The sequence below is a fragment of the Pongo abelii genome, chromosome 12, assembly GCF_028885655.2.
Source record: "Pongo abelii isolate AG06213 chromosome 12, NHGRI_mPonAbe1-v2.0_pri, whole genome shotgun sequence".
Lineage (NCBI taxonomy): Eukaryota > Metazoa > Chordata > Mammalia > Primates > Hominidae > Pongo > Pongo abelii.
The window spans coordinates 60,708,110-60,723,360 of NC_071997.2; the positions used below are offsets into that span (position 1 = coordinate 60,708,110).

Consider the following 15,251-nt stretch of genomic DNA (forward strand, 5'->3'; position numbering starts at 1 on the left):
AAATGTTTTCAATTTCCAGAGTTAGAGAATCAGACCCAGAGAAGATTCGAGATGGTGGGAAGAGGGGTGCAGTCCTCACATGCATTTCCCTGACATAAACCGTCACAAAATTCCCCTTCGGGCCCATTTGCAGCACACATGTCCTCCCATCTGTTTCCCCTGCTTCTTTCCTGCCTTCCTTCCCTCTCTCCCTTTCCAGGTACCTAGCCCTCTCTAGGCCTTCTATGTGCATTACAGATAACTGGATTATAACAATGTGATGAGCCAGGTTCTTGGTTCAAATCCTAATTCCACCACTTACAAGCAATAACATCTCTGGGCCTCAGTTTCTTCATCTGTGGAGTGGGGATAGGACTCCCATTGGACTCAATGAGAGAAAGCCTAGGAAGTGCTAAGCCCAGGGCTGACGCACAGTAAGTGCTCAGTGGTGGTATGCTGTCAGAGAAGACGGGGAAGTGTGTTGTCAGAGAACCAGCCAGCCAGCCCCCATCCACGTACACACAGTAGGTCTGTGGGAGTCCACAGCGAGCCCCAAACTTGGACAGCAGCCTGTTCTCCAGGTCGATGACCGTCTCACCGATCTTTTCGTCCTTGGAGAGGAGGTCATAGTCATAGAGAGTGATCTTTAGGTCCTTCTCCAGAGGCAGAGTGCAGGTCAGCTCGAACATCCTGCAGGAGGGGCAGATTCCCGATGTCAGCCAACACGGGGCACCCAAGGGACAGGCAGGGCAGGACAAGAGCTCGAAACTACCCCAGGGAGTCTTCCTTCCTTGGGCCCCCTACAGCTCTTACAGGCCCAACCACCCACAGCACTGCTGTACTGGGCCTGAGTGCGTGTGTGTAGGGGGAGGGAGGACAGGACTTTCCCAAATAAACTGTGCTGGGCATAAGGCAAGTGCCTGCCTGATGGACCACAGACCGAAAGAATGAATTGGAAATGCACATTAAAACTGAAGCTTTGGTCACGACACCAGGAGACAACAGATCCAAGAGATGTGAAACTTCAGAGCCAGGGGCCAGAGCTTTGGAATTTACCGACAACTGGTACCTCCAGTCCAGGGAGGACTACCGGTAAATTGGGGGACTCCAATTTACCGACGACTGGTACTCCAGAGCAAGGGGCCAGAGCTTTGGAATTTACCGATGACTGGAAACTCCAGGCCTGGGACCTGCTTTGTGGACTCTTCACACCCACTTCTGGGATGGGATGGAGGGAGAATTTGTGAAAAGATTTCTTTGGCGAGAGCTCTTGCTGTATGTGAGACCTCCATCTACCATGGGTATCAAAGGGAGAGGTATTCTCCCTTCTCCCCCTAAAATGAGCTCCCTGCAGGTGGGAGACTCAAGCCTGGCACCTGGTGCATGCTCAGGGAAACTTAAGCAACTTGTGGCATGGAGAAGGAGGGCAGGGGCCACATTTGGGAGGAGCTGCATTCTGCCCCATGCCTGGGCAAGGAACGCAAGGACTTCCTGGGAGGAGAAGAGACCACCATGAGGCCAGACTGGAACTGCTCTGAATCCTGCCCTGTGAGACCCCCAGAGGGTTGCAGCAGCGAGAGATTGTGAAGTGGACCATCTGAGAACCAGGGGCTGGGGACAGCAGCTAAAGGGACGCAGCATCTGCCATATCCCAGAAAGTGCAGTGGAAGGGCTCACGGGGGGCTCTCTGAGAAACTCTGGAAACCACCCACAGGAAAATAAGTCGGCTTTCAACATCTGTGGTCCAGAGAGTACCCGGATGACAGCGGTGGTGGGTACATGAGATGGGCCCTCTCCCCAGCCCAGACACTGCAGGAGTCAGAACCTCAGACACCAGCTAGAGCAGGAAGGGAGAAACACTGGACCAGGAAGGGAGGAAGGCAGGGCCCCTCCTTCCCTACACCATGTGCACACACACACACACACACACACACATACACGTAAACATACACACATATACACACACCACACACATATGCAGACACATGGACACAGACACACACACACACACAAATACGCACATAGACACACACATACACATATGTGCACACATATACACACACAGACACACATACGTACTCACATACACACACACATACATGGACACAGACACACACACATACACACACCTACACACACATACACACAAATGCACATATACACACACCACACACATAGACACACAGACACAAACACACATATACACACACACACAAATACACATGCACATACATGCACACATATACAAATACAATACACCCACATACAACACACATACATATACACACACCACACACATACACAGACACATGGACACAGAGACACATACACACAAAATACAATCATGCCACACACATGGACACACAGACACACATAGACACACACACACAGACACATATACACCTACACACATATATACACACAAATACACATGCACACATATATACACACACCACACACATACACAGACACACGAACACAGACACACATACACATACACACACACAAATACATACACACACCACACACATACACAGACACACGAACACAGACACACATACACATACACACACACACAAATACATACACACGCACGTACATATGTGCACATATACACACACACACACACACATACATACACACACATACACACACAGCTGCATCCAAAAAGGGGACACACTCCCCTAGAGGCATCAGGGAGCTCGGGATTCCATACAAATGGGCACTGGGTTATGGCCTGAGACTGGGTTTGTGAGTTAAAGTGGCTGAGCTCAATGTGAGCAGAAAAGTCACCTGCCTGTCAGTTTCCTCAGGGGAAAGGAGAAGGTAACGCCATGGAATACATGCTGACAAAAACCACCTCATGTGTTGTGTTTGTCTGACACATGGGTTATAGAATGGAAGGGTTTCTGTTGTGATCTAAAGAAGGCTTGAAGCACCAGGCAGACCAGCTTGCTCAGGATTGGGGGGAGATGGGGAAACAGGCATGGGAGGGGTGTGTTCCTGCACTGGCTCCCCTATCTCCCCTGAGCCCTGACACGCCCCCACCCACTGTGGAAAAGGCCCTGCCCACTGCCCCATCAGCATTAGCCTGAGGCCCTGCGCCAGCCCCTGGAGCTCGCCAGCCCCTGGAACTCATACAGAGTTCCTCTCTCCCACCTACCACTTCCCTCCAATCCCTGCTTGGTGGGGGCTCATCACTGGCCAGGGCTGGTTCATCTTCAAAAGCTGCATTTCTCCAAGGAGACTGGGTCCTCACTGTAGGGTGAGTGACCACAACTAACTCAACAGACCCCGGTTTATAACTGCAATATGTGACTTGATGACATCAGAACAGTAGGTGTCTTCTGCAGGTGCGAGAGAAATAGCTGCCACCCTCCCTCTGCATCCTCCCCTCTCTGGCCTAAACAAGCTCACATCCAAACAGCAATTCAGGATGCCTAGGAATTACTCCCATGCAATGGGCATTGATTCTTCCTTTCCTTGTTCTTAGATTTCAGGAATCATTTTACTATCTTGGGTCTACATTCTTCCTCTAGCTCTTGCTACAGACACATGTGGGACACTTACAGAGAATTAATTACTAAATGCAATGTCATATAACAGATTGGATCCTGAGACATTAGTGAGAGGACATTAGTGGGAAAACTGACGAAATCCTTTAAAAAAAGTCTAGTTTGGTTAATCGTAATGCACCAATGAGGATTTCTTCATTTTGACAAATGTCCCATAGTTAGGTAAGATGTTACCAGTGGGGGAAATCAAGTAACGGGTTACCAGTGGGGGAAATTGAGTAAGTGGAAATTATGCACTATCTCTGTAACTGTTTAGTAAATCTAAAATTATTCCAAAGTAAAAGTTTGTCTTAAAAAAAAAAAAGAATTAGCAAATGCATCTTCTGAGCTTACATACAGATTTCTACTTTTTCTTTCTTTCTTTTTTTTTTTTTTTTTTTTCGAGACAGGGTTTTGCTGTGTCACCCAGGCTGGAGTGCAGTAGTTTGATCACAGATCACTGTAAGCTCAAACTCCTAGGCTCAAGAGATCCTCCCACCTCAGCCTCCCAAGTATCTGGAACCACAGGCATGCACTACCATGCCTGGCTAAGTTTTTTATTTTTTGTAGAGATGGGGTCTTGCTATGTTGCCCAGACTGGTCTCAAACTCCTGAGCTCAAGCTATGTAGATTTCTGATCTTAGAGGTAATTGTTTAGCGTTTAACTAGGAGCTTCTGTTGGGATCAAGCCTTTAGCAGCTAAGGAAGGGCTAACTGATGCTATGCCCCCATAGACATGCAAGATTTAAGGAATACAGTTTTGCTCCAAGAGATACGGACTTCACAGTGCCATTCACATCTCCCCCACTAGACTGTGGGTTATCCTGTCTGGCTCCTCCACCCCAAGACCCAAGATGCCCCAATTTACTTTCCAAATACAGGCTCCAGCGTGCAGGGGATGTAGTTATCCTGGTCACTCACTGATTTCTTCCCTATGGAGATCTTGATGTAAGGATCACACTGGAGGAGGAGACAAAACACTTCTGTGAAAACACTTTCCCAACTTGTCTTTGAGGCTTCGTGAGTGCCTTGCCTCTGGATGGGATGAGAGAGCAGCCATCAGGAAGTCGAAATGTGGGCTGTGTCCTGCCAGGACAGGGCCCCCTCCCACACACCACACCACACCACTCCACTTGGCACCTGACATGGGCTTCTGGTCTTGGCTCCAGCCGTGGGAATGGGGCACCTGAGTCCCTCACACTCCCAATCTACTGCTCCATTGGGAGAGGCCAGTCCCTTATCAGAAACACAACAGTCTGCATTACACACATGACGAGGCCAGGCTGGGATCCTCTCTGTGACCTCTGCTTAAGCATATGGAAACGGAGAGGGGCGGTCAGCCTATGTCAGCCTAGGCTAGCCCAGGGAGGTCTCCCCCCATGCTTCCTGGAAGCAGCAGCACCCCTCAGCCAGTGGCCCAGCAGCTGGGGCTACAGAGAGCCCAGGGTTAGTCTGACATCAGGAAGGCTTTAAGCATATAAACCAACCCACCGGCCATGACCACACCTTGGAGGCCGTCAGTGGTGCCTAGGCTGAGAACTGCTCCATTCTGCCCCTTGAAAGGTGAGGCTATAGGGTGGGATACCAAGCCTCCACCCACCACCTGAAGGACACATGCTGGGCCTAAACCTGCCTCAGGAGACAAGAGGGGACCCTAGCCTCATGCCTGTAAAGGCAAATCAGGCCCCACCCCTGCCTCTCTTCTTTCCTCTTTCTTTCTCTTCCCAACATTACTCTGCCTCCCACCTCTGTCATCTCCCCATAACTCCAGACTCCTTTCCTCCTTCAAATCTCCCCTCTCCATCTCAGGCAATGACTAGGGAGAGACAGCTCAGGCACTTATCTTGGGCACAAAATGTAAGGAAGGGCCAAAATAGTTATTAAGATAAACAGTATTTTAATGAAATATTTAAAAAATTAAAATCAGTGTCAATAGTCCATGATGAACAAAATATCAAAATTTTAAATAAAGACCGGGTGAGTTTTACCAGCATTCCCTTTTACCTGGGACTCTGCCATGACTAGGCATAGCAGTCACTAACCCTGCTCCTCTCCCCCATCACTCCTCCCGATTCACCATTGAGAGTCCCAACCTATACCTTCAGCCTTACTTATCTTTCTGCTTTATTCTTGTTCTAGACACACATTAAGCAATTTTCTTTCAAACCTTTGCCTATGCTTTTGGCCCCTCTTAAAACACTATTTTCTTCTCCCTCCCAGCCTATCAAAATCTCATCTATCCTAAGAGTCCTATTCCTTCCAGGAAGCCTTCCCCATTTTCCCAAAGTCCTGTACTGACGTTGGCCTTCCCTGACCTTCTAGAGCACTTGGTCCTTAACACAACTCCATCCAGGCACCTCTCGGTTTTGTGTGTTTGTCTGTTTCCCAACCTACTATGAACTCCCTGAGGCAGAGTTTGTGTCCAGGTTCTATAGGCCACTTGTACCTGAGCCTGCTACTCTGGGGGAGGTGAGGGCTCTAGGAAAGTTACCTTCCCATTGGGGTCCTTGGGCTGCAGGCCAAATGCTCGGACAATGTAGATACGGACCAAGCACTCCTGGGGTCCCTGGGCGGCCAGCTGGTGGAACTGTCTTGGGGGCATGGGGATGGCTGGGTCTTCTGGAAGGGGATAAATTTTGAAGAGGCCCTGAAAAGAAGGAAGGGTTAATTTTCATTTTTATCATCATTGTTGATATGGTTTGGCTGTGTCCCCACCCAAATCTCAACTTGAATTGTATCTCCCAGAATTCCCACATGTTGTGGGAGGGACCCAGGAGGAGATAATTGAATCATGGGGGCCAGTCTTTCTCGTGCTATTCTCATGATAGTAAATAAGTATCATGAGATCTGATGGGTTTATCAGGTGTTTCTGCTTTTGCTTCCTCCTCATTTTCTCTTGCCACCACCGTGTAAGAGCTGCCTTTCACCTCCTGTCATGATTCTGAGGCCTTGCCAGCCACGTGGAACTGTAAGTTTAATTAAACTACTTTTTCTTCCCAGTCTTGGGTATGTCTTCATCAGCAGTTTGAAAACAGACTAATACAGTAAATTGGTACCAGGAACGGGGTGTTGCTGAAAAGATACCCAAAAATGTGGAAGCGACTTTGGAACTGGCTAACAGGCAGAGGTTGGAACAGTTCGGAGGGCTCAGAAGAAGATGGGAAAATGCGGAAAACTATGGAACTTCCTAGAGACTTGTTGAATGGCTTTGCCCAAGATGCTGATAGCAATATGGACAATAAAATCCAGGCTGAGTTGGTCTCAGATAGAGATGGGGAACTTGTTGGGAACTGGAGCAAAGGTGACTCTTGTTATGTTTTAGCAAAGAGACTGGTGGCATTTTGCCTCTGCCCTAGAAATTTGTGGAACTTTGAACTGGAGAGGTATGATTCAGGGTATCTGGCAGAAGAAATTTCTAAGCAGCAAAGCATTCAAAAGTTGATTTGGGTGCTGTTAAAAGTATTCTGTTTTAAAAGGGAAACAGAGCATAAAAGTTCAGAAAATTTGCAGCCTGATGATGCAGAATAAAAGAAAAACCCATTTTTTGAGAAGAAATTCAAGCCAGCTGCAGAAATTTGCATAAGTAGCAAGGAGCCTAATGTTAATCCCCAAGACCATGGGGAAAATGTCTCCAGGCCATGTCAGAGATCTTCACAGCAGCCCCTCCCATCACAGGCCCAGAAGCCCAGGAGGAAAAAGTGGTTTTGTGGGCTGGGCCCGGGGTCCCTGTGCTATGTGCAGCCCAGGGACTTGGTGCTCTGTGTCCCAGCTGCTCCAACCATGGCTGAAAGGGGCCAATGTACAGCTTGAGCTGTGGCTTCAGAGGGTGGAATCCCCAAGCCTTGGCAGCTTCCACATGGTATTGAGCCTGTGGGTGCACGGAAGTCAAGAACTGAGGTTTGGGAACCTCCACCCAGATTTCAGAAGATGTATGGAAACACCTGGATGCCCAGGCAAAAGTTTGCTGCAGGGGTGGGGTCTTATGGAGAACCTCTGCTAGGGCAATGCAGAAGGGAAATGTGGGGGCTCTGATGCCCCACATCTGGGGCATTGCCTAGTAGAGCTGTGAGAAGAGGGCCACCTTCCTCCAGACCCTAGAACGGTAGATCCACCAACAGCTTGTACCGTGAACCTGGAAAAGCCTCAGACACTCAACGCCAGCCCGTGAAAGCAGCCAGGAGGGAGGCTGTACCCTGCAAAGTCACAGGGGTGGAGCTGCCCAAGACCATGGGAACCTACCGTTTGCATCAGCATGACCTAGATGTGAGACCTGGAGTCAAAGGAGATCATTTTGGAGCTTTAAAATTTGACTGTCCCACTGGATTTCAGACTTGCATGAGCCCTGTAACCTTTTGGTTTTGGCCAATTTCTCCCATTTGGAATGGCTGTATTTACCCAATACCTGCACCCCCATTGTATATAGGAAGTAACTAGCTTACTTTTGATATTACAGGCTCATAGGTGGAAGGGACTTGCCTTGTCTCAGATGAGACTTTGGACTGTGGACTTTTGGGTTAATGCTGAAATGAGTTAACTTCAGGGGACTCTAAGGAAGGCATAATTGGTTTTGAAATGTGAGAACATGAGATTTGGAGGGGCCAGGGGAAGAATGATACGGTTTGGCTGCATTCCCACCCAAATCTCAACTTGAATTGTATCTCCCAGAATTCCCACGTGTCGGGGGAGGGACCCAGAAGGAGGTAATTGAATCATGGGGGCCAGTCTTTCCCGTGCTATTCTCGTGGTGGTGAATAAGTCTCACAAGATCTGATGGGTTTATCAGGGGATTCTGCTTTTGCTTCTTCCTCATTTTCTCTTGCTGCCACCATATAAGAACTGCCTTTTGCCTCCTGCCATGATTCTGAGGCCTTGCCAGACATGTGGAACTCTAAGTTCAATTAAACCTCTTTTTCTTCCCAGTCTTGAGTGTGTCTTTATCAGCAGTGTGAAAACAGACTAAAAACAAATACAATTGTCACCAACACAATCACCATCATGACCACCACTCTCATCTCTATCAGAGTCACCACCACTGAGATCACCAAGCCCAACACCATCCCATCACCAGTCAGATTCTGCGTCAGCAGCATCACCGTCACCACCTCCATTACCCACGTGGTCACCAACATCAGCACCAGGGTCACCAGTGTAGGTACGACCCCTCCCCTTCACTTATTGCTCCAACACCATAGTCTTAGGCCCACCTGGGTTAGGGACATGTCTTCGAGGATTTACCTTAAATTCGCCAATGACAGATGGATCTTCTGTCTCCTCCTGCGTCTTGCCCCGGTACAGCTTGAAGGTGTTACAAAAGTCAGACAGGCCCTCAAAGGCCTCCACATTCTCCAGCTGTGTGTCATAGACCTGCCACACATGGGGATTAGAGGAGGGGAAAAGAGACAGAAAGAAAGTAGAACAACAGCAAAGGAAAGGAAACAAGAGAAGGAGGGGAAACATGACAGTGTGAGAGTGAATAAAGAGAGAGAAGGAAGAGAGAAGAAGAAAAGGAGGGAAGGTGACCAAAAACAAAATAAAGGAATAAAGGCAAAGAAGAGGGTAGGGTTGGAGAGATGGAGAGGTCACAGAGGGAGCCAGAAAGGAACAGAGGAGGAGGTAGACAGAAAATTCCAGGGGAAGGGAGCAAAAGGAAAGATATTTGTTCAGCTCCATTAGGGAATAGGGTTTTCTGGTCAATCAAATATTTTAAGTACCTGTGAGTCATCAGACACATGGGCAGTACATTTTTTAAAAGAACAAGATTAAGAATGAGCAAAGGGTGGACTGACATTTTATTTGAAGACTGTGATAGATGTCTGGAAAATTAACAGGTCAGCATTTCAAGCAAAAATGTTCACATACAGGATATCCAATGACAATGGTATCAAATATCAATCCAAGTGTATCTTTGGGGCATCACTTTAAACTTGTTAGCTCAATTGATTTACTTGTCTCTTCTCAAACAGCCAATGATTATTATTTGTTAAAGCAGTGCTTTAGAATTGCTTAGGATTTAATAAAGCAGCAAGCTGTTTTTTATTATGCTGATAAAATATACCTAATAAACAGTAACATTAAACAGGTTAACATACATGCTAAATTCGTCATATCTGAAATCATCTTTCTAAATATTATTTCTCATTTAGGCCCAGCTCAAATTGTCTCTTCATTGAAGGTCAAATTCTATCTTTTCTAATAAATATTTAATTATGCAAGTGATACAGGTTCCTTATTAAAATTTAGAAAAATATAAGCAAATATTTTTAAAAATTAATAGTCTTAAATTCTAATTCTCAAAAATAACTAGTTATTTGATAAGCATTTGGTATATGTCCTTTTGAATATTTTCTTTATATATATAATTTTTTAACCAAAATTATGGACTCACAAGATACAAACTTGTAACTTGTTTTGTGGATGGGGGGGCGCAAGTGAGGGGAGAAGTCTCACTGTGTCACCCAGGGTGGAGTGCAGTGGCGCAATCCTGGCTCACTGCAGCCTTGACCTCCTGGGCTCAAATGATCCTCCCACCTTAGCCTCCTGTAGCTGGGAGTACAGGCGTGCCACCACACTGAGCTAATTTTTCTATTTTTTATTTTATTTTATTTTTGTAGAGATGAGTTCTGGGCATGTTGCCCAGGCTGGTCTCAAACTCCTGAATTCAAGCAATCCTCCCACTTCATCCTCCCAAAGTGCTGGGATTACAGGTGTGAGCCACTGTGCCTGGCCTGTAACTTGTTTTTTAACCTAATGATGTACCATGAAAATCTTTGCAAGGTCAAAAAATATACTTCTATAAAACTCTTCCTTCCTAATGGCAATATGATATTCAATTTTATAAATGTATCACAAGATATGATGAACATGTAGCTTTGCAGTTTTTCAATATTATTATTTTTATTTTCTGTAGAGACAGAGTCTCGCTATGTTGCCTAGGCTGGTCTCCAACTCCTGGCCTCAAACAATCCTCCCACCTGGGCCTCCCAAACTGCAGGGATTACCGGCATGAGCCACCAGACCTAGCCATCAACATTATTTTTTAAAACCACTTATAGGGTATAGGAGTTTTAAAAACTCCTATCCAAGTGTTTTGTGCACTTGTTTAAATTCATCTTTATTATAAGCTCCCAGAAAAAGAATTCCTGGACAAGGAGTATGCACATTTTAAGACCTCTGATGTGCACAAATTGCTCTCTGGAAAAATTGTATGGATTTATATATTCCTATCTACAGTGTTCAAGTGTGCCCACACTCCCAGCCTTTCACCATCACTGTACACTTTCACCCTTTTTTAACTTTGTTAATTTGATAGATGGAAGATGGTATGCTGAATTTTAAATTGCATTTATTTAATAGAGATAATAATAATAGAGAAACTTTCACGGGTTTATCAGCCATTTGTATTTCTTCTGCTCATCCTTGTCATTTGTACATTTTCCACCTGTTGGTGTTTGTTTTCTGTTCTGTGGTGATTTGAGAGACTTCTTGGTATATAAAGGATATTAAACTTTGGTCTATCAAATGTTTGTCCCAGTCTGTCACTTGCCTTTCAGTTATGTTTGTTATATTTATGATATTTTTATTTATGGTATGTTTATGTTTGTGTTTATATTTATGGTTATGTTTGATTATCTTATATTTATAGTTACAATTTTTTAGCCATACCAGAAATTTCTTTATTATTATTTTTTTAATTTTTTTTAATTATACTTTAAGTTTTAGGGTACATGTGCACAATGTGCAGGTCTGTTACATATGTATACATGTGCTATGTTGGTGTGCTGCACTCATTAACTCTTCATTTAACATTAGGTATATCTCCTAATGCTATCCTTCCCCCCACCCCCCACCCCACAACAGGCCCCAGTGTGTGATGTTCCCCTTCCTGTGTCCATGTGTTCTCATTGTTCAATTCCCACCTATGAGTGAGAACATGCAGTGTTTGGTTTTTTGTCCTTGCGATAGTTTGCTGAGAATGATGGTTTCCAGCTTCATCCATGTCCCTACAAAGGACATGAACTCATCATTTTTTATGGCTGCATAGTATTCCATGGTATATATGTGCCACATTTTCTTAATCCAGTCTATCATTGTTGGACATATGGGTTGGTTCCAAGTCTTTGCTATTGTGAATAGTGCCACAATAAACATACCTGTGCATGTGTCTTTATAGCAGCATGTTTTATAATCCTTTGGGTATATACCCAGTAATGGGATGGCTGGGTCAAATGGTATTTCTAGTTCTAGATCCCTGAGGAATCGCCACACTGACTTCCACAAGGGTTGAACTAGTTTACAGTCCCACCAACAGTGTAAAAGTGTTCCTATTTCTCCACATCCTCTCCAGCACCTGTTGTTTCCTGACTTTTTAATGATCGCCATTCTAACTGGTGTGAGACAATATCTCATTGTGGTTTTGATTTGCATTTTAGCCATACCAGAAATTTCTAGATCATCTCATCTAAAGATCTCTTTCTTTGTAGTGTCTGCCTCTCAAATTATACTTACAATGTCTTCATAGGAAGATTATTCAACACTCAACTCAATTTGGTACCCAGCGTGAGGCAAGAATTTAATTTATTTTTTGCTAAATGGTTAGGCAATTATCTAAGCATCATATTTGTTTAAACTTCTTCTCCCTTTCCCATGACTTGTGTCATATGCCAAATGCTCACGCCTCCTTTTGTTTGTTTGTGATCTCTTCTCTGCTCTATTGATCGGTGCGTTTTTTCATCAATACCATGTTTTCATCACTGTGGCTCCACAACGTGTTTCATTACCTGATGTTCTTCCAGATGAAATTTTAAAATATTAAGTTCCATTCTCAACAAAATGTTTCTTTGGAATTTTTGTTAGGCTTGCATTAAACTTAAAACTAATTTTCAACAGGGGAATTGATATCTTTATAGTATTAACATTTTAATACAGGAACATTATCTGATTCTCAACTTACACAAGACTTTTACTATTTATGGGCATCTTCATACAGAGCCTACGTGTTTATTGTTGAGTTTATTCCTCAGGAAGCTTTTTTTGTTGGTACTATGAATGTGAATCTTTCTTCCACTAGATTTTCTAAATAGTTGCTGCCATCTTACTGAGTTCTCCTGATGGTTCTACTAATTTTTCAGTTGGTTCTCTTCAGGTGGTAAGCAAGTCAGTCAGACACAGGGATAATTTTGTCTTCTCCTTTCTAAAATGAAGGACCCGTTTCTTTTTGTTGACATTGAAATGGTTAGAAGATACGGACCGATGTTAGTGATAACATGAATGTGATCACAGTGAATCTTGTCTTGTCTTTGTGAAAGGCCTGCCCTAGTGTTTCACTCAGTACCTTAACCTATATTGAGTCACAGAGGGCTTCAGTAATCTACAGTCAATAAGCCATGGACTCTCTCCCCAGACAAATGCACTTAGGAACATTCTTGAGAAATACAAGTTCAATTTCTACAGTAAAGAAACCTTCTGAAATCATGAAGTTGGATGTTGGCTGTTGGCTTGAGAGATGTTCTTTTTAAATTAAGGAAACTCCTATTTCCTATATGTTAGTTGATCTTATAAATCATCAATAGATATTAAACTTTATTGAATGCTTTTCAGCACCAACTGAAATAATCTTTGTTAATGTTACCTACTGATATGATGAATACGGTTCATGATTTCCTAATGTTGAACTTTTTATATTCCTGGAATGAAGCAAATTCGGTTATCGTGACATTATTTTAATATTAGTTAGGTTTCATTTGCTATTATTTCTCTAAGATTTTTCATATATATTCATGTCATGTCATAAATGATATTTATACATATGGCTGAACTTTATCAGATTTTGATGGTAAGGTAATTCTAGCTCTATAAAAATCGAGGTTTTCTACATTTTTATATTTTCTCTGCTGTGAAATAGCACATATAGCACAGGAATTATTTATCCTTTGAAAATTTAGGAAATTCACTTTATAATTTTCCCTGGCTCCAGCTCTCTCTTTGAAGGCAATTCTTTGATAATTTTCCTGTTTCTTTCACATTTTTTGCTGCTTCTTGAGACAGTTCTGTTTCTCTTTTCCTTCACATTATCTCATTTTAAGGATATTTTCAAATCTATTAACATAGAAATATACTTAGAATTTTTCTAAAATTTCTAACTCCCAATTATCTCTGCTGTTATGTCCTTGTTTTCACTGCGGATTTTGGCTTGGTTTTCTCTACTTCTCTAAAGTAGATTAGCTGAAGAGTTATCTATTTTAGTTGATTCATTCCAATCAAAGTGCCAACTATTTGATTTTTTCAATTCTATTCTATAATTTTCTCTTTTCTAATTTTTCTGCTTTTCCTTTTTCTTTTCTCTTTTTTGTCCTGCTGTTTTAAGGGCTTTTCATTATCATTATTCTAACTTCTTGAATTGAAGCTTTACTTGCTCCCTTTTCCCAGATAATGAAAATATTCACTCATATGAAATTGCCTCTGCTCACTAATATCTTGGCATTGCCTCATTTGTTTTGATACATGTTTTCATTTTCATTTTCCTGGCATTCTGTAATTACAGTTTTATCTTTATTAGTTGATCCCAGAGTTAGATACTTAATTAGTTTTCTTTTTTGTAATTAACATAATTTCTTAAGGCCACAAATTTCCTCCGAATGCTGCTTTAACTATAACCAGTAAGTTCTAATATGTAGTGTTTTAGCACTGTTTCCTAGATGTTCTGTGATTTCTGTTAGTATTTTCTCCTTCACCCAAGAATTGTCAAAATAGAGGGTTTTTTAATTTTCCAGGTAGAAGAGGCCTTTTGGGCTTTTGATCTTGTTACAAATTTCTAATTTTATTGCATTACAATCAGAAAACGTTGCCTTGGTATTGTCACTTTCTGAAATTTATTGAAGTTTTCTTCATGGCCTGTTACATGGTCAATTGTAGTAAAAGTGCCACACGTGTAGTCTTTATTTTCAGGCTACTGGGTTAAATCAGGTTACTAATCATGCCAAGCCTCTACATCCTCTGACCTTTTTTTTTTTTTTAATTTATTTATTTTTGAGATGGAATCTTGCTCTGTCACCCAGGCTGGAGTGCAGTGGCACCATCTTGGCTCACTGCAACCTCCACCTCCCAGGTTCAAGCGATTCTCCTGTCTCAGCCTCCTGAGTAGCTAGAATTTCAGGTGCACGCCACCACACCTGACTAATTTTTGTATTTTTCGTAGAGACAGAGTTTCGCTGTGTTGACCAGGCTGGTCTTGAACTCCTGACTTCAAGTGATCTGCCTGCTTCGGCCTCCCAAAGTGCTGGGATTACAGGCTTGAGCCACCACGCTTGGCCTCCTCTGACATTTTTGTCTCCTTGATCTGACATGAACTGAGAGAAGGGAATTAAATCTCCCCCTACCAACCAGTGTGTTTCTATTGCCTCTCATATCTCCTGTAAGTTGTGTTTTGTAAGTATTGATGTTGTATTATTTAGCACATAGATATTCTCATAAGTGTCATATCTTGGAATTGTACCATTTAGCATTATAAAGTGTCATCTTTTGTCTCATTTAATTTTAGGAACCTGAATACCCTCTCATCTAATATTAAGATTATGACTTCTGCTGTCATTTCATTTGCATTTGCCTGGCACACATTTTCTTAATCTTATTTTCAAACTTTATCAGTCTTTTCATTTGAGAGTTAGATTTTCCTTTGATATCTGATTTAAATTTTGTAATTAGTAAGTGACTGATGTAACA

At 43.2% G+C, this 15,251-nt stretch overlaps 1 protein-coding gene across 16 annotated transcripts in view; it reads right to left on the minus strand.

Moving 5' to 3' along the window:
- DYSF (dysferlin) overlaps positions 1 to 15,251 on the minus strand; it is a 251,913-nt gene that overhangs the window by 21,838 nt on the left and 214,824 nt on the right. For all 16 annotated transcript variants that reach the window (XM_024242004.2, XM_024242000.2, XM_024242002.2 and 13 more), the window contains 4 exons: positions 8,769 to 8,897; positions 6,025 to 6,180; positions 4,402 to 4,493; positions 499 to 669 (listed from right to left, as the gene is read on the minus strand). In XM_024242004.2, the coding sequence (XP_024097772.1) occupies positions 499 to 669; positions 4,402 to 4,493; positions 6,025 to 6,180; positions 8,769 to 8,897 (548 nt within the window). The remainder of the gene's footprint in view (positions 1 to 498; positions 670 to 4,401; positions 4,494 to 6,024; positions 6,181 to 8,768; positions 8,898 to 15,251) is intronic.